Source organism: Labeo rohita, chromosome 3 (assembly GCF_022985175.1).
Source record: "Labeo rohita strain BAU-BD-2019 chromosome 3, IGBB_LRoh.1.0, whole genome shotgun sequence".
Lineage (NCBI taxonomy): Eukaryota > Metazoa > Chordata > Actinopteri > Cypriniformes > Cyprinidae > Labeo > Labeo rohita.
The window spans coordinates 29671698-29692050 of NC_066871.1; the positions used below are offsets into that span (position 1 = coordinate 29671698).

The 20353-nt window shown below is 37.4% G+C and overlaps 1 protein-coding gene across 1 annotated transcript in view; it reads right to left on the reverse strand.

The window, feature by feature from the left end:
- Nucleotides 1-864: 864 nt before the first annotated feature.
- Nucleotides 865-20353, reverse strand: part of LOC127162690 (protein shisa-9) — a 91020-nt gene continuing 71531 nt past the window's right edge. Inside the window, exons 4-5 of the mRNA XM_051105529.1 lie at nt 19856-19966; nt 865-10469 (exon numbers count right to left, since the gene is read on the reverse strand). Of these exons, the coding sequence (XP_050961486.1) occupies nt 10003-10469; nt 19856-19966 (578 nt within the window). The 3' untranslated portion in view covers nt 865-10002. The remainder of the gene's footprint in view (nt 10470-19855; nt 19967-20353) is intronic.

The window sequence follows — 20353 nt, forward strand, 5'->3', positions numbered from 1 at the left end:
AGACCAAAAATAGCTGAAATTATTAAAATAACCCCCGTTTGGGAACGCCTGGTTCTTAATACTTTGTAAGGTTACCTGGATGATCTACGAATGTTTTTTTTGTTTTATGATGGTTGTTCATGAGTCCCTTGTTTGTTCAGGTAAACTGAGCACTGTTCTTCAGAAAAATCCTGCAGGTCCTGCAGATTCTGTTTTTTACGCATTTTTTGCACATTTGAACCCTTTCCAGGAGTGACACTGATTTTGAGATCCATCTTTTCACACTGAGGACAATTGAAGGACTCGAACACAGCTATTAAAAAAAGTTTCAAATGCTCACTGATGCTCCAGAATGAAATGAGATGCATTAAGAGCCTGGGGGGGTGAAAACTTTTGGAATTTGAAGATCAAGGAACATTGTACTTAATTTGTCTTCTGGGAAACATATAGGTATCTTCTGTTGCATCCGAAGGGCAGTACTAAATGTAAAAAAAAAAAGATATTTCAACAAAATAAGAAAAATGTGGACATTTTGATCCTGTTCAAAAGTTTTCACCCCCCTTAACGTCATGTAAAAACTTTTATATGTCAGACAGACACCATTTTTTTTCTAATTGGGCAGTTTATGACCCAAAAAAGCTGAAAACTGGACCAGATTTTGTTCCCATAATTGAAAGTCAGGCTACATGAGTCTGCAGGTACGTTTGCAGCATGTGAATAGTATTGCACTTTTACAAAATATCTCACTGTTCTTTATATAGTTCACTAACAGTATACATCTTTTTTTATGCAGTATGAATATGCTGAATAATGTTTTTTGTAGTTGATTTCCCCAGAAATAGCCGACAGCAGAGATTAGACAGATTAATCAGACTCAGTCCAGAGGAGTGTTTCACTTTGCCTTTTATTTTTTAAACAAGTTTATACAAAGAACACTTAACAATGTTTCTGTTATAAACAGATGCTTAAAAAGCCATTAAATCAGTTGGACCGTATCCGTATGTTCCTTAGAAATTACAACTAGTGTCGTAGAAACAATTGGTATTTTCTTTGCTGTTGTTTCGGCATGATTACTGTTGCCCTCATCATCGCCCTTGTCATCATGAACACCAAATCTGCTCTACCATATGTTCACTCATTTCATTGCTTATAGTAAAAATCAGTTTCTTAATAATAATCATAATTTATTGAATAAGGTTGCTCTCATGCCAGCCTAACAGAAAACATTACAGATCTCTTCCTACCTACACTGAATCATGGAAATTGTAGTTTTTACAATTAGATGATCTCAGCAGTCAATGTTCTGTTAATTTTAAAGAAATATTCCAGCTCAAAACAAGTCTATTGGCACCTCATGACAAGAAAATGTGGACATAATTGGATATATAGACAAGGTTAGTAAGGAAGGTTAGAAAGGAATCTTTTAGTATATTCCAAAAAAAAGATTAAAAAAAATTGATGACTCATCCTGAACTTAACACACTTTTGATCAGATTTGTAGGATGAAAATATCCCACCCTCTAAAGCCAAACTTGCAAGTTGTAAATCATGTTTTATTCTTTTTGGCCTAAAAAAAGGGGGAAGATGAGATTTTAATGTGTCCAAACTAAACTTAATATTTCAACAGAAAATATGTTAAAATCATGGGTTCTTTAGCTTGTTCTGAATTTAGGATATTCCTTTAGAGTCAAACTGAACCTTTCCAGACATTGACCTTTCAGTCAATAAATATCTTTTAAAAACGTACAACTTACACACTTAACATGACTATAAACTGTGGTTCTTCTCAAACAGGTGCATTTCAGCTTGACTTTTGAATCCCCAGTCTTTCATGTGCTCTCTACAGCTCTGTGTTTCCCTGACTGTCTCCCTCTTTCACTGTCCTGTAAATTTTATTTCTTTGAATTATTCAACATCTCCTCAAAGTGCAACCAGACTTAAGGAAGAAAAAAAAAAACGCATGGCAGATATGGAAATGGGGCATTAGACAAGCAAAAGAGAAGTACACGGAAGTGAGAGGATAGGATGACAGATCTCCTCTCTCCACCCACAGTTCTTCATCATCATGTACTGTATTATCCTCCATTTCTCTCTCTCCCCAGCCTCAGGAGACCCATATTAACTTAGATATCACTGACAGCTAAGACTTACGCCTCCCACCGTCCCGACGAGAGAGAGAAATGGAGGAACAAACACAAACGAGACAGTGACAGAGAGAGAAAAGCATGGAGAGAGAGACTAGAGTAATATCAGGTCCACTTGTGAGCGAGTGATGCAACAAATCTGGCTTATAATCAGTGAAAATGTCAAAGTGTGCAATGGTGTAGTTGAGGTTTTAAAATCAGTTTCTGCAAGGGTTCCTGTAGGCAAGGGCGTCAAGGATTGAAATATGTTGTCCGTTCTGGAAATATGTAAAGTAGCGTTCTGGAAATTTACTAGTTGCAATTTCACTTAGATGTTCAAAGTATAGACTATTTAATGAGTCATCATCTCCATTCATATATCCTTTCACTGAGAATATTTAATTTTGCCTGGTTGACTGAACTAAAAATGCATATCACGTTCTGAGAATCTCAAGAAAAAATCAATAAAATCTATTTAGATGTGAAATGTACTGTAATTGGTCAAAGTATTGTCATTTATCCTTGTGAAGAGACATCTCATCAGTCACCACAGCATGTGTCTATATTATAAACATTGATGAAGATGAATTTGACTCAGCATGTTCAATTTGCACAATGCACAGTTTCAGCGTTTCAGCATGTTGTGCGTATTGTTCAGCATGTGTCCTAGAGTTTTATATGTTTTGGATATTGAGGACAACTGCGGTTAAATAGGTTGGTTTGCACCAAAATTACTTTAACAACAAAGTCTCCTTTCACCTATTTCAAAAGCTAAGGAAACATATTTTAAGTACAATCACACTATTAAAATTAAAGGTAAAATTATTGTTTTAGTCTCTTTTGCTCACGAAGGCTGCATTTATTTAATAAATGCAATAAAAATGCAGTAAAAACAGTAATATTGTGAAATATTATGGTTTAAATATATATTTTAACATTTATTTATGAATTTATTTCTGTAATGGCTAAGCTGAATTTTCAGCATCATTACTCCAGTTTTCAGTGTCACATGATCCTTCAGAAATCATTCTAATTGGTGCTTTGGTGCTCAAAAAGCTTTTTTTTTTTTTTTTTTTTTTTTTTTTTTTACTTGAGTATATTTCTGGTTAATGAAGTAAGATGTCGTCTTAGTATGCATACTAAAGTATAATTTTTGAGTACTTCAGTCATGAAACGTAAACTTTCGAATTCTGACGTAAACTTTCGAATTCATGAAAATGTTAGTACGACGAGTAAATTGTGCATAAAATATTCTGTTTTTTTCTGTCAGTCTGATGCCACTGAATTTTGATGCACTGCCATAATATTTTACAAGTTTGTTTGCTCTGTCAGCACTTGTCACTAGCTATGTTTCCATTACCCTGCTTTATGCGCATTTTGAAGTATTGCATTAGAAACGAGTGATGTAAATAATAATAATAATTCCTTAATTCGCAAACATGTTTTTACTCTCACTTGAGGTGGTTTTTGAATCATGTGAAAAAGGGTTGCGAACATGACTAACCAGCGGACCGATCTTATTGCACAGCATCCGAAATGTTATGGTCATTCTGAAATGCCCTGTTATCAAAGTAATTCTGTATATTTGCCTCCCAGAACTGTCTTACAAGACTGCGTTTCCAAACAGCTGGCATCCACCTCCGAAAGCTAAGCAGTGACCGCTACTTACTGTGTTTTATCTGCTCGCTCTGAAGCGCAAGTAATTTATTATATGTGACCCTGGATCACAAAACCAGTCGTAAGGGTCATTTTTTCAAAATTGAGATTTATACATCACATGAAAGCTGAATAAATAAGCATTTCATTGATGTATAGTTTGTTAGGATAGGCCAATATTTGGCCGAGATGCAAACATTTAAAAATCAGGAATCTGAGGGTGCAAAAAAATCTAAATATTGAGAAAATCACCTTTAAAGTTCTTCAAATAAAGTTCTTAACATCGTATATTACTAATCAAAAATTAAGTTTTCATACATTTACAGTAGGAATTTTACAAAATATCTTTACTTAATTTCCTAATGATTTTTGGCATAAAAGAAAAATCAATAATTTTGACCCATACAATGTATTTTTGGCTATTACTACAAATATACCCCAGCGACTTAAGACTGGTTTTGTGGTCCAGGGTCACATATATGACAATTATCAATTCAATGGCTTCTCCTACTTTTCTTAGTGATATTTAGTTTCAGTTTATCAGGAAGTGACGATTTTGTTCTCTTTGACTCAGATGGAAACGTTGCTTATTCACAAATGTTTTATGTGATATTCCAATTTAAATTCGCAACTTTGGATAAAAAACCTGGCTACTGTCACTTTTTACCCAGCCATCTAATCAGTGGAGGGACGGGACAAAAACTACACCCACCAACCATCCTACCTGTACAACGACTGAACAACAATATAAATGTTAATATCACTGGTTACTGCATTTTTATATTCAGTAATATTCTTCAAAATGAGATAAGTAATATGTTAATGCTGTGGATATTCCAAATCATAACAACCAAAGCACCTCTGGAAAATCGCAGTGCCACCAAAGTGTTCTCATATGCCACCAGCTGTTTTTAGAAGAGGCCAAGCAAAAACACTTTGGAGGATACACGTTAATTGAATATTGATCGTTAGGCATATGGCCTATTAGTCTTTTTGCATTTATGCAATTTACTGAATATTCCACTGTGTTTCTGCACACTAATTTATGTGACTGTAATTCATAGCCAGGTATTATGCTAATTGTGAATAAGTGTGCACGTGCCCTATTTACGAATGGTTGGAATTCATTAACATACACGTTTAACGATCAAATCTGATGTTTACGAAGCGTTTGTGAATCCGAAGGATACTCTTCACTAAGGTCTGTTTTTTTCCTGTTGAAAAAAAAAACAGCATATGATGGTTATGTATGTTTTGAAGCATGGCAGCTGGTTTAAGCTGGTTTAAACTGGTCATGTGATGGTCTTAAAGGGGTCATCGGATGCCCATTTTCCACAAGTTGATAGGATTCTTTAGGGTCTTAATGAAAAGTCTATAATATATTTTGGTTAAAAATTCTCAATGGTTGTGTAAAACAACACCCTTATTACCTTGCCAAAATCAGCTAAATGACGACCACTACATTCATTATTACATCCAGCAACACAACACCTCAATCGCTCAATCAGAGATATTCTTGTCTAACTTACATCCCTGCTCCGGCATCGAAACAATGGAGGTCAGACTGTTACAGCTGATCTGAGGTAAGACGCTCATGTCAACTATCAAACATGTCTGTTTACACATAATAAACAAAGGAGAAGCATGAATCATGTTTTAGTTACACTTTTAAGTTGATTAGTTAAAAATCGTGAAAAAAAAATGGTCAAAAGTTTGAGATTTAAAGGTTTGCCATATTGCCCAGCCCTATCTCCGGCTCAGGACCAGTTTATACCCAGCTCAAGACCATCTTAAACCAGATCATGACCAACTATGGTTCAGCTTAAACCAGCTACCATGCTTCAAAACCAGCATATGTTGTTTTTTCAAAAGGGTTATGCACAAATTAGTCTAAATTTACTCATATACGCAGGTTTCTTGAATGAGGTGTGTAAATGTATGTCAATTTCAAGGTGATAGCTAGGATGAGTGGAAAACAGCGCGATTGAATGCTGATGACATAGAGATGTGTATAAAAAGAAGAAAAAGTGAAGCAAGTGAACAACTGTGTCCTAACCAGGCATGACTTTTGTTATAGCACTGTTTTGGGTAGCCCTGCCCACAGTCAAATCCTGCTGGAGAACAACACAAAGCCCTGCTAATGATGTAATTAAAGTTTCATGCTTTAATATGTATGCTGTTTGCAGATTGCTGATTTTATTACATTATTTGCAATGCTTCTTGGTATGAGAACTTAATCGCTTCCTTAATCGTCTCGTTTTAAAACATTTAAAATGTTTTGCTTCAAATTACATGTTTATTGAATGATTTATCTCAGAGCTGTTTGTTTGCTTCAATGTTTTTTCTTTTTTTAAAATACTATTTGGAAATAATATTCTGAAACCAGGCTGTCAGTGCTATGTCTGCATGCCGTTTTGGACAAATAAATTACATGGAAACGTGTCGCATCACACCTAGTTAGGACACGGGGTAACATGAGCTGGCTGCACCTAGAAAAGCCTTGGGGAAGATACACAGACAAAACACTGTGTTTACAATGTCAAATCCTCAGCTTTAGAGTGTGTGTGTGTGTATTTGTGAGAGGCTGTGAACTAGTGTTGCTTTATATTCACATCATATACATAAATTTTTACACAATATTTATATATTTAACTTTTTGCTCTTTTAACCCTGATGTATGAATAAACAGGCATGTATATAATAAGTAAACATGTAAAACACAATATGTGACAGGAGATATTTCTCAATGCTAGTGTTGCTGTAAAAAAAACTAGCCATGCCTAATTAGCCTTCCTGTCGTTCTCTTTATCAGTGATGTAACCAGTGACTTTTAATTAGGATCAACCTGCATTGCTGTAGCTGGCTTTGGATTTCCTTTAATGCTGGTAAGTTCAAACTTAGAGCAGTCGTCTTTTTTCACTTCTGTAATGAGCTCTCAAACGTCCTTAACACGTTTTTGCATATCTCTTCAGGGTTCAAACAAGAAAAGTCCTGGTTTCTCAAGGAGGGAACATCTTTTTTGCTTTGCAATGGATGGTAATACACAAACCAAGAGTGTGTTGAAGCAAAAAAAAATTCCTCGACTTTGAACGCAGGACAGAGCATCGCTCACCATACTAAAATTTGCTCCAACAGAAGCTCATTGCATTGGGAAAAACTAACCCATTTCATGTTCGACACGGGGCAACTCCTGTTAAGAGCACATACATCTTTAAAAGCCCTTAGTAGAATTCATCCTAATTATACACAAACAAAAGGTACAGCTTAGAGTAGTGCATAAGATTAGATTGGTCAAACGTACCACCGAACGAATGGAGCCACCAAACGAATGGGAACAATGTGATTCTCCAATATACATATTACATGTCTCTGGACTGGCAACTAACATGTCATTCAAGCATTGGTTATAATACGTCGTTTAAAAATTGCTTTATACATATAGCGCAAGCTTCAAATATGGCAAGACATCTTTAGAGTTAGTAAGGAAGGTGAGAAGGGTGATAAAATTCGGAAGCACTTCATCTCCGTCAAATGGTTGTCAACTGCGGCAGGCTCGACTTTGATTCCAATTACGCTTACGGTACAAAAAAGACGACGTTGCAAATAGTACATAAACAGTAAAAAGTACATCTTGTATTGCTAAAGATAAAATGCTACCCGGTGGCATTCACATCACAGGTAGAACACTTTCGCTTTAAGAAGAAGAAATCAGAAACAACAGTCTTTCAGCTTATTTGGGTGGTTTAAAATAACCACTGAAGGAACTCGAAAGCAGATATTTACACCGTTTCTTTGTAACAGATGTGAATGCTCTCAACCTCTTTTGATTTCACTTTACAGTCCTTAACCTGTGGAATTCAGTAGTTAATTGATTAGTCTAGCACTTTTTTTTCCCAGACGTTAGTCCTCATTTGATTGAGGGTCTAAGCTGATACAACCTTGTCAGTGTGGTTTTGTTAAAAGCTAAATCTACTCTGCTCTTTTCCAGCATTCCTCAAAGACAGACTTTATGACCTCCTGGCCGACAAAGTGGCTCCATTTCAGGCTGTGTAGCTGGCTCACCTTGGCATCGCTTGACATCTCTGTGCCAGGAGAGTCTGACAGCCGTGTTTGTCCTCCAGGGTTTGCCCCTGAAACCCAATGACACCCTGGAGCCATTGCCACCGAAGCATTACTGTAGCTCAAGATAGTTTGACTCGATGATGACCCATGAGAGCATGTTGATACATCCTCACATCAATTCAACGGTTGAAAATAGCCATCCAGGAACATGCTGTAACTGTATTTGTTGTCATATTTTTGGAACCGCTGTCTCTGGAGTTGGTCCAGAAGTAGAAATGATCTCCAAAATGAAGCTGGAGAGGATATAAAGAGAGACAGAGCTACTTGCTTCTTTCGTCGTTTTTTATAGTTCATTACTGGCCCAACTGCCATAACATATACTGCAAAGACTTTAATGCAATCTAGTGTTCAGAAAGGAACGCTTTGTACCGTTGCCTCCTCCTTCTGAGTTCAATAATCCTTCTCTGCCTCTTGCAATACTGCCGTTTTATTTCCAAGCAGCAGTTGCGTTGAACATTTCACACTCTTTTATAGTCCCTAGGTGGCTTGTACATTAGATGTCATTGGCCCATAAAATCTCACAAGGCTGTTCAAACAAAGTGTGCTACTTTTTAGACACAATGGTTTGCTTGGTAAACAGATGCTTTATTGTTATGTAAAGAAGCAAGAGGTCACCATGAGACATCTCTGTGGGCCCCTTTTAAATTGGTGCATAAAAAATCTAAACTTTGTTTTGCAGTCTCGCCTTTTGTCTTTAAGCAAAAACCATAAATCTCCATTCGGATCCATTGTGGATGAAAAATGATGACAGACTAAAAAGAAAACGAGTCTACGGGCAGCATGGGAGAACATATTTTGGATCTGCTGTATTAGAAGCATGCCGTCATCAATTACAGCGCCCCCTGGTGTTCTGTGGCAGTGTGACAGCCAAACGTCTGGCTGGAAACAGCTTGGAACAGCAGAGAGAGAGAGTTTGACAGCTGTGTCCATCAGTCATTTGGCCCCAGGCAGGAGAGGACGGATAGGCCTAGTATTGCTACCATTTTACTTGGTCTCTCGAGCAAGTCTTGAGACACCTAAACTCTCAGGTATTCACTTTAAAACTGAAGCCCACCACCAGATTCAATGGTTTCCCATGCCTTGTGCATTAGGATGCTACAATAGGGTGTAGGTTTTGCTGCTACATGCTAGATTTTGCCACCAAATCATTGGTCTAATAGGTTGGGTCTTGCTTTCACCAGAAGGATAAAAATATTTACATTCAGAAGTATTGAAAGGAAGCAGGCTGTTTGACGGATATTGCAAAGAATACACATGGGTCAATTTAGCAAACTTGTTTTGGCAGTGCTACTTATGACATTGCCGGATTTGTGTGCTCCTCCGTCACCTCATCTCTGCGGGCGACTGTTGTCCCCTGAAATGTCTCTCTCGAGGTCTGTCTGTAATAGAGACTTGCTTATTGACCTTGTCTTTACCTGTGCTGTGTCACGAACAAGTGTTCGAAATAGAAGCAGCCAGAATAGCTATGACTTGAAGTGATGTTGGCGGTTCGCTTCCTGGACAAGTGCTGGAATGCATGCTCTGATGAAGGTGTTGAGGTATAGAGTCCTAGGGACATTGGACTTTGCCAATTTCACCTAGACCCTTATTTGTTGTCTGAAATAACAAACCCTTGGACATCCAAACACTTGAAACTCTCTTTCCCTCTCACGGGACACCTTGGTTTCTTCACTGTCCTCTTCCGTATGCTTCCTCGCTGTTCTTTGTTCTCAGTGGTCTAGAATTGTCGAAATAATGTCTCACTGTGTGGCAGCTCTTGGCTGATGGAAGCTGACAGCACAGTGGCCTTGTCCAGAAGAGTGTGAAGGCTCCTGAGGTGCAAAGCTCCTGACCTTTGCTATTTGTCTGGGCCACAAGAGACATCAACAGACCAGAATTTGAGAGGGGAGGTAGGATCTCCAGGGATTCAAGGCCTATCAAGAATCGGAATCTAGACCATGCAACGTTTTCCCCTTCAGTTCTTTGTATCATAGTACGGTGAATATAAATCTAGTCAAAAAAACGAATGCAGGGACGAAATATACTATAAATATAACTGAAGCACATGTGTAGAAGCTTTCATACCCGGTTGTCTCATCAAAATCATGCTTTCTTGTCTTTGCATCCTTCCCAGGCTTTCCCCTCAGACCGTCACTTCCGTTTTGCTATTCGTAGGCAGTCCCTTGTGTTTCGGGTGGAGGTGCGGAGACTGTCCGTACCCCAGAGGCTGAGTGAACAACTCTGGAAGAGTCTCAATGCTAAACTGCCGCTTGTTAGAGAAGGCCTGGCGCCGACTGTTTGGCTGGGACAATGGTGGTTGTGGCTGCATCATGAGGGGGACCTGATGTTGGACATGGCTCTTGTTGGGGTCCCAAGCTTTGAAGGCCGAGCTCGAAGTGAGTGGGTGGGTGTTAGTCTTGGAGATCTTGGGTTTGGGGACTTGGGCCGACGTAATGGTGATGGCCAAAGGAGTATGGATGTCCGGAGGGGGAAGAAAGGGTTTATCTTTCGGGTGGAAAGCAATGGGTTGGAAGGTTGCAGGCGAGGATTGGCGGTGTGCGTAGTCCATCATGGGGTAGCTCTTGGGGTAGTAATCCCTTGCTGTCGTATCTGCAGTGAGAAAACAAACAGTTAGAAATATCGAGGCTAAAATATGGTGTCCTGTACATAGAATTTGTGCTTTGCATTTAACCCATCCAAGTCCACACACACAGCAGTGAGTAGTGAACACACACTCACACAAAGTGAACACACACCCAGAGTAGTGGGCATTTCTGCTATTTTTGCTGCGGTGCCCAGGGAGCAGTTGGAGGTTTTGTGCCTTGCTCAAGGGTCTCACCTCAGGTGTGGTATCAAAGGTGGAAGAGAGCATTGATCATTCAGTCCCTCCACCGACAACCCCTGCTGGTACAGAGTCTCGAGTCCATGAACTTTGGGTTACAAGTCAGACTCTCTAAGCCAAGGGTGCACAAACTCTGTCCTAGAGGGTCGAGTCCTGCAGAGTTTAGCTCCAACTTCCTTCAACATACTAGCTGGGAAGTGTCTAGTATGCCTAGTAAGAGCTTGATTAGCTGGTTCAGGTGTGTTTAACTGGGGCTGGAGCTAAACTCTGCAGGACCGAGTTTGGGCACCCTTACTCTAACCATTAGGTCACAACTGCCCCCTGACCAGCAGGACTATGTAGGGTATTTGTCTCAGACTGTGGATGCTATATTTAGTGTTAAGAGGATCTAATGAGTAAAACACCTGGAGCAGAGGCTCATCAAGTGTGACTTGAGGATGCCCTTAGCTCATTTTTACGTCATGCCACACACGTGCATGCATGCATGCACGTACATACATTGATTTGAGGGAACTGTGGCTGTTCACATCATGGTCATGATGAAATATGAATAATATGTGTCCTGAGGCCGGACTCTGTTTGAAAGGATCAATGCAAGGAATGTCCAGTGAAGAGGTGATGCACATAGTCAAAAGCAGACAGTAGAATGGTTTGCAGTTTGGTCTGATTTTGTTTGTATGGTTAAAATGCGTAATACTGACACTTTAATTTTCAAAGACAACCTACCAGGCAGGTTCTAGAAGATTTTTTACAACGTTGTACCTTTGCCTTTTGGTTGCAGTTACAGTTGAGGTCAAATGTTCTGAATCTGCAAAATGTCAATTATTTTACCAAATTAAGAGGGATCATACAAAATGCATGTTATCTTTTATTTAGTACCGACCTGAATAAGATATTTCACATAAAAGATGTTCACATATAGTCCACAGAAAATAACAGTTGGATTTATAAAAATGACCCTGTTCAAAAGTTTACATACACTTGATTCTTAATACTGTTGTTACCTGAATGATCCGCAGCTGTTTTTTTAATTGTTCATGATTCCTTTGTTTGCTCTGAACAGTTAAACTGTTGTTCTTTAAAAAATCCTTCAGGTCCCACAAATTCTTTGTTTTTTCAGCATTTTTCTGTATTTAATCTCTTTCCAACAATGATTGTATGATTTGTGATCCATCTTTTCACACTGAGGACAACGGATCATATGGAACTATTACAGAAGGTTCAAACACTCACCAGTGCTCCAAAAGGAAAAACTAAGCATTAAGAGCCGGGGGGTTTAAACTTTTGAACAAAGGAAGACGTGTAAATTTTTCTTTTTTTGCCTAAATATCATATTTTGTCATTCAGAAGCTACAAGATACTTACTTGTTTCCCAGAAGACAAACTCATGAACAACTATCACTAAACAACAACAACAACAAAAAACACACACAGCTGTGGTTCATTCAGGTAACAACAGTGTTAAATATCAAGTGTATGTAAACTTTTGAACAGGGTTTTTTTTTTTAAAACACTTATAAATTCAACTATTATTTTCTCTTGTGGACTATATGTAAACATCTTTTATGTGAAACATCTTATTCAGGCAAGTACTAAATAAAAAAATAATAACATGCATTTTGTATGATCCCTGTTATTTTGGTAAAATAATTTAGCAGATTCTGCAAGGTGTATGTAAACTTTTGACCTCAACTGTAGGTAATTTTATAAAAATATTTTATACTTTATGGAACCCATAGTTTTACCTGGTGTTTACTAGTGTGGTCTCAATACAGAAACTGCAGAACTTTAATTATTATGTACAATTTTATGTAAGATTTTGATTAGTGATATTTATAGCAGCTTGGTAAACGTTAGGTACTTATGTGATAGATGCTGGTTAGAGTTATGACTGGTATAATACAGGCTTATAGGATTATTTTATTCTTTTTCAGAATGAACTGGGTTAGCATGTTAGCATAGTTGACAGAGTAGAGTTAGCCTTTTGGCCTGTCTCATCAAATCAGCCTATCTCTGCTGAGCGCTGCAAGCTATAGACAGGCCACTCGCTTCACTGCCTTCAGACATAAACAACCTTGCTTCACTGTTTTGTCATTTTTGTCTCCTTTTTCTTGTTTTCCATCCTGACTTCCTATACTGTCATTCTCTCTATCGATTGAGTCACAGCCAACACATGAGGTGAATACCTGCTGACAAGACACACAAGCATGTAGCATAATTTCATTGTATGTGTACGTGTGATCTCAAACGTACATCCTGGCCAGCTCCTGTTTCTGCTTAAATACTGTAGTCACTAAAGTAAAACTGCTGTAACTTGGCAATAGCAGCTACTGTTATGACTGTTTTTGACCGCATCAGTATGGACAAGCTCACTGTTTGTAGTCGCGCATGAGCGAATGTCGGTTAGTATTACAATCAGCTTAGAAGGTCAGAATGAAACCTGAAGGGTTTTTTGGGATTTTCCAATATGCTGAGGGCCAAAGCCACATCTCAGCACTACACATCTTACGTGTTTAAAGAAGTGAAAAAATCTTTTTTTAGAAATATGACAGTTTACCCAAATGAGGATGTTAATTTGTTCCTGTAGATAGTAAATCAAGCAGTAATTTGCTAATGCGCTTAATTTTTTTTTTTTTTTTTTAAGTGTGCACATCCATTAGCACATTCATGCACTTCTTAATTCAGGAGTGTTTTGATTTGAATTTAAAGGAGAAGAGAGGTGCTAAATAATCACAATTCAGTCGACTTCCAGTCAAGGTCCAGTGAATAGGTAATGTGGGCAGTGTGCGTTGAGTAGACATGAATTATTTAGGGAGTGTGTTTAAAGAGAAGGACACCGAGATGTATTACCCTGATAATGAGCAAGAGAAGAACAGATTTAACATGCGCACACACACAAACTTATGCCATATATAAAAAAACTAGCCTGAAAAAGGGTACATAACTGCACATGCGCTTTCAACTACACTCACTTTGACTAAACCAGAAAATTGACACTTTATCTATGTAAATATAGTTGAGGTCAAAAGTTTACATACACCTTGCAGAATCTGCAAAATGTTAATATTTTTACCAAAATAAGAGGGATCATACAAAATGCATGTTATTTTTTATTGAGTACTGATCTGAATTTCACATAAAAGACATTTACATATTCACAGGTCATATGAAACATATTTACATTTACAGGAGACAATATTGGTTAAATTTATAAAAATGACCCCATTTAAAAGTTTACATACACTTGTTTCTTAATGTTGTGTTGTTACCTGCATGATCCACAGCTGTGTTTTTTGTTTTGTTTTGTTTTGTCTTGTCTAAGGGAATCATATGCAACTATTACAGAAGGTACAAATGCGCACTGATGCTCCAGAAGGAAAAACAATGCATTAAAAGCTGGGGGTGTAAACTTTTGAACATAATGAAGATATCAACATTTCACTTATTTTGCCTAAATATCATATTTTTTCATTTAGTACTGCCCTTCAGAAGCCACAGAAGATACTTACATGTTTCCCAGGTGACAAAATAAGTTAAATTTACCCTAATCTTCAAATTACAAAAGTTTTCACCCCTAATGCACCCTTAAGGCTCTTAATGCATTTCTTCTTGAGCATCAGTGACCATTTGAACCTTCTGTAATAGTTGTATATGAGTCCCTCAGTTGTCCTCAGTGTGAAAAGATGGATCTCAAAAACACAGTCATTGTTGGAAAGCGTTCAAATAAATAAAAATGCTGAAAACCCAAAGAATTTAAAGAATTATGGGACCTGAAGGATTTTTTTGAAGAACAACAGGCAGTTTAACTGTTCAGGACAAACAAGGGACTCATAAACAACAACAACAAAAACAAAAACACAGCTGTGGATCATTCAGGTAACAACACAGTATTAAGAATCAAGTGTATGTAAACTTTTGAACTGGGTCATTTTTATAAATTCAACAATTATTTTCTCTTGTGGACTATATGTACATGTCTTTGATGTGAAATATCTTATACAGGTCAGTACTAAATAAAAAATAACATGCATTCTGAATGATCCCCCTTATTTTGGTAAAATAATTGACATTTTGCCGATTCTGGAAGATTTATGTAAACTTTTGACCTCATCGGACCTCATCAGAAACAGAAAAAAAAAAAAATCTATTTTATATTTTTACATTAACAATGTAATAAATATTCTAATAAAAACTCAAGGCAGTAACAATTCAGACAGTATCTTTTATTTTTAAACTTGCGTTCAACTATTCTTTTTAAAAGTGAACTTTTAACTGTTGATAAATGTTTTCGGATCATCAGTAATCAAAGCTTGGTAAATATTGGTCACAGGCATGAGATTTACTTCAAATTTCACTAAACTGATTACTCACTAAAAACTCCCACAGATCATGTTTTCGGGCCATTTTGAGTCTTATTTTGATTTTTTAAAAAAAGCTTATATCTAAGCATGTGAGTTGTTTTCTTACTTTTTAAAATGAGTCTTCCCATTAACGTCATTATTTTGTTCTTTCAGACTGATTCGCGAACGCAGAATGTGCACAAACACGAGGCAGGATTTATCGCATGAACTAATCTCAGCTGAAGATAATTAGTCCAGTCATATCATGATGGAGGCACTGAAAACAAAAAGGTTTTATTTTAGTCCAAAGGTTAGGGTTAGGGTTTGTAATTATCTTAAAATACCTTAAAACAATATAAGTATAGGCTACGATATGTTAGCATTTGCAGCAGTTGTGTTTGGAACAAATTTTGCCTTCATTTTTGGAACTTTATGAGGTTGAACACCTTTGGAACACCTTTGTAGACATATTAAATACAGGAAGTGTTAGGATTAAGGTATTGAACACATCATTACCTCAGTATAAATACAACAGCAGTCAATGAAATGATAGAAAAACATTTTGTGTGTGTGTGTGTGTGTGTGGTCCTCAAGGGCATTCAGGCACTGCAACAAGAGAGAATGTGACATAACGGCCTGATGATGTCAGACACAGGAAGTGCTCAGAGAGTGAACATATGTATCTAACTAATGAACAGACGGTAAATGTACCAACAGCCTCTCTGTCCATTTCTTCTCTTCCTTTCTTACTGTCTCTTCCCCTCTTTACCACATATACTATTTCTTTTATCTCTCCTATAACACCTTCTTGGCCTTTCTCTGTTTCTTTCTTCATGACTTTCTCTGTTTAATTTAGTTTGTCTCTCTCTATATCTGTCTGTCTGTTTCTAATCGTTATTCTTTAATTAAGATGGTACTGGGAAGCTGTCTTAGGCACCTGCCACAAGTTGGCTCCAACCCTATTCATTACACCCCCTCCCAACGCACATGTTCCTCCTCCTTTTCTCCCGTCATCCTCTCATCCTTTCCTCCACTTGCCCTGCTGAACTCTCCCCATCCGCTTTCTTTGCCAGCGCAGTCAGTGCTGATCCACCTCAAGCTTTCCAAAAGCAATAATCCAACAGCAGACACCATGCCAGAGACTGCATGCACACGGATGTACCGTATAACTACACATTGTTTGAAGGGGAAAAATAAATCCCTTTTCATCTTTGTGTATTTTATCCTCTCATATCTCTTTGATGTGGGCTAAATATGTGCAATAGGAACAATATGTTTTATATTAGTAAGATCCCACAATAGCTAAACAGAAATAAATTCAAATCTTAAGAAAATTTTTAAAAATGCCCAAAAATGGTTCTGTTAATGTCACACTTAGCCTTCCTGAGATGTTGAGCAGATCACTAAGAAAGTATGATAATTCTAATGATATGATTCTAAACTTAATACCTTAGAGTAATAATATGCACCCTTAAGGTACTACTTTGAAGCTTTTAGGGATAAATAACGTACAAAGTAGTTCTTTTAAGGGTAATGTCTCAGTGACAACCATAATTTTAAGATTGTATCCATATAATCTTGCATAGTGTGGATAGAAATTAAATAAACTTAAATACACTTTAATAGTTTTTAAAATTGCTTCTTTTTTCATAGAAGACAAAAAATATGTGGAAAGTGAGAAAATTAGGAAAGTAGATTCCCAAATACTTGAGGAAAGCAGATTCACAGTATATGCTACTGTTCAAAAGTTTGGGGTCAGTAAGAAAAAAAAAAATCAGCATTTATTCAGCAAGGATGAAAATGATTTTTTTAATATCATTGTTTACCCAAAAATATTAAGCAGGCAAAAAAAAATCATCATTAATAATGATAAAAAGAATTTCATGAGCAGCAAATCAGCATATTAGAATGATTTCTGAAGGATCATGTGACACTGAAGACTGGAGCAATGATGCCGAAAATTCAAACAGAAAATAGCTATTTTAAATGGTAGTGATACTTCACAATATTACTGTTTTACTGTATTTTTGATCAAACAAATGCATAACAACATTAAAAAAAAAAAAATCTGACCGAGCTACAGTGCCCTCCACTAATATTGGCACCCTTGGTAAATAATATCAGCATAGGCGGCTGTGAAAATAAATCTGCATAGTTTATCTTTTTGATCTTTCATTCAAAAAATTTGAACCTTTCACTGAAGCAAAACAATTAAAAATGGGAGGAAAATCTCATTATGAAATAAATGTTTTATCTCCAATGCATGTTTTCTCCATGGACTTCAATGGTGCCCGCAGGTTGAAACTTCCAAAATACAGTTTCAGTGCATCTTCAAAGAGCTCTAAATGATCCCAGACAAAGAAGAAGGGTACTATCTAGCGAAATGATCGGTTATTTTCTAAAAAAAAATAAAATAAAAAATATTAAAACAATTTATAACCTCAAGTGCTCATCTTTTTCTAGCTCTGCCATGCACATGCATATTCTGTGTAATCCGAGTCAATAGAGTTAGGGTTTGTCAAAAAACTCCTGTCTCATTTTCACCTCCAACTTCAAAATTGTCCTACATCGCTGCAGAAGTACAGACCCAGTGTTTACAAAGTGAATGTGCAAGGAGGGTCAAACTACTTTTAAAAAAAAGGTAAAACAGCGATGTAGGATGATTTTAAAGTTGGATAAGAAAATGAGATGGGAGTTTTTCAACATACCCTAACTGTCTTGACCCGGATTACACAGAGTTCGCATGCACTTTGCAAAGCTAGACAGGACAAGCATTTGAGGTCAAAAAGTTTAGAAATTGTACATTTATTTATTATTATTATTATTATTTAGAAAATAACTGATCACTTCACTAGATAAAACCCTTCTTCCTCGACTGGGATCATTTAGAGCCCTTTGAAGCTGCATTAAAACTGCATTTTGGAAGTTCAAACTCGGGGCACCATAGAAGTCCACTATATAGAGAAAATTTCTGGAATGTTTCCCTCAGGAAACATAATTTCTTTAAGACTGAAGAAAGAAAGACACAAACATCTTGGATGACAAGGGGGTGAGTACATTATCTGTACATTTTTGTCCTGGAAGTGAACTTCTCCTTTAATCATCCATCACAAGGATTAAAACCAAAGAACATACTTCTGATGTGCAGAACAAGATTGTTGAGCTTTACAAAATAACAAAATAGCTAGAGTATTGAAAATTCATCAGGGCAATAAGTTCCAATCAACTAAAGATGTTACAAATCTGCCTGGAATAGGATGTGTGTCTATATCGTCCTAATGCATGTTGAGGAGGAGAGCTTAAGTAACCAAAGACTCTCCAAGGATCACAGCTAGAGAACTGCAGAGATTAGTTGAGTCTTGGGGTAAGAAATAAAAAAAAATATATCAAACAGCCCCTACATCACGCATGTTGTTCGGGAGGGTTTCAAGAATAATTCTCCTCGCTCATCCAAAAACAAACTCCAGCAAATTCAGTTGTCAGGCACGACTGAATCTTCAAACGGGACTGGCTTCTGTGGTAGATGAAATTAAAAAAAGCTTTTTGGCACCAAACCCACCAGATGGGTTTGGTGCAGACAGGGATAAAAAGTACCCCATGCCCATGGTTAAATATATTGCTGGATCTAATGTTGTGGGCTTGTTTTTCTACTGGAGGCCCTGGACGTCTTGTTCAGATACATGGCATCATGGATTTTAGAAAATACCAACAAATGAAAAATCTAAACATGACTGCCTCTGTTAGAAATCTTATAATGGGCTGTGGTTGGATCTTCCATCAGGTCGATGATCCAAAACAATGAAATCAAACCAAAAATGTGTTACTGAGCACAAAATGAAGCTTCTGCCATGGCCGTCCCAGTTCCCTGAACTGAACCCTATAGTAAATGAGTGAACTGAAGAGAACAGCTGGGAATCTGAAGGATCTAGAGTACTTTTGTATGAAGGAATAGTCTCTGATTTCCTATCACGTGTTCTCCAAACTCATCAGGCATTATAGGAGAAAACTCAGCTGTTATCTTGGGAAAAGTGAGTTGCAATAATTGGGTGCCAATAACTATAGCCAACATGAACTAGAGAAAAACATTTATTTCATAATGAGATCCCCCCCCCCCCCAATTTCCATTGTTTTAATTCAATGATAGGTTAGAATTTTGTGCATTTTTGAATAAAAGATCAAAAGGATAAACAATGCAGATTTATTTTCACAGCCACTTTTGCTCATATTTACCAAGGGTGCCAATATTATTGGTGGGCACTATATTTAGAACTGTTTTTTTATTTTTAGTGTCAGTTTTTCCTGTTTTTATGCTGTTGTTCCTGCAGTATATGGTGTATATTTTTTTCTTAATTTCATGTATAGAACACATTAGTACATTTCAAACGATTTCCCATCAGCCCCTAGTTCTCAGCGAGTGTGTATTTATATGTGTCTCGGGGGTAATGCACTAAGAAAGAACGTTAGCGTGGCTGTTTAGCGAATTGGCACCTCTGTGTTTCGACTTATGCTGTGATTGATAAGGTCACACTACTTAGCGTATTTGTGTCCATTATTATCACATCCATATGTGTACAGTACATGCTCCCTAGATCATCCGCCTGTGATTTTAATAACATGTCAGGGTATTTTTCCTCTTGATCTGAGAGGTGGTATTTGCATATGTGATTACACTGTGTGTTTTCCCTGCAGTCAATGACACTGGGAATCATTTGCAATGGTAATCAGCGATTGTGGGTAAAGTGACCTTGATGAACATGTGTGGCATTTATGGTGTGCATTACAAGATGTGACAGCTGTTTGTGTGTGTGTCTTACCCATGGTCTTGAGAGAGGAGTATTTGTTGAAGCCCAGGTTGTTGTGAGGCTGGGACAAAGCCATAGCAGGACTCAAAGGAGGAAGCGTGACGTTATTCAGGTGGTTATGCTCTGAGGGAAGAAATAAAGCACAGAAGGAGAGGAAGGACAGGAAGGAACGAGGGAGCAAAGAGGAGAGAGAGGGAGACAAGGAGGAAGGGTGCGTTAGTACATTAGAAGTCAGCACATTTATAGAGAGATGAGTGCATGTGATTATACAGTAAAGGAGAAAGTCTGTCATTAATTTCAGCTAGTAAAGGGGAACGAAGGACATGCATGAGTCTTATAGCTCAGAGGTTCCTGTAAAGCACGGCGCTTGCAATGTCAAGGTCATGGGTTCAGTTCTCAGGGAATGCATGAACTAATGCTATGTATAGCTTGGACTTTGTGTCTTTAAATAAAAGCGTCTGTTGTGTAAATGTGAATGTAGGCTGCTGTTGCATAACAGCGCAATCTTAA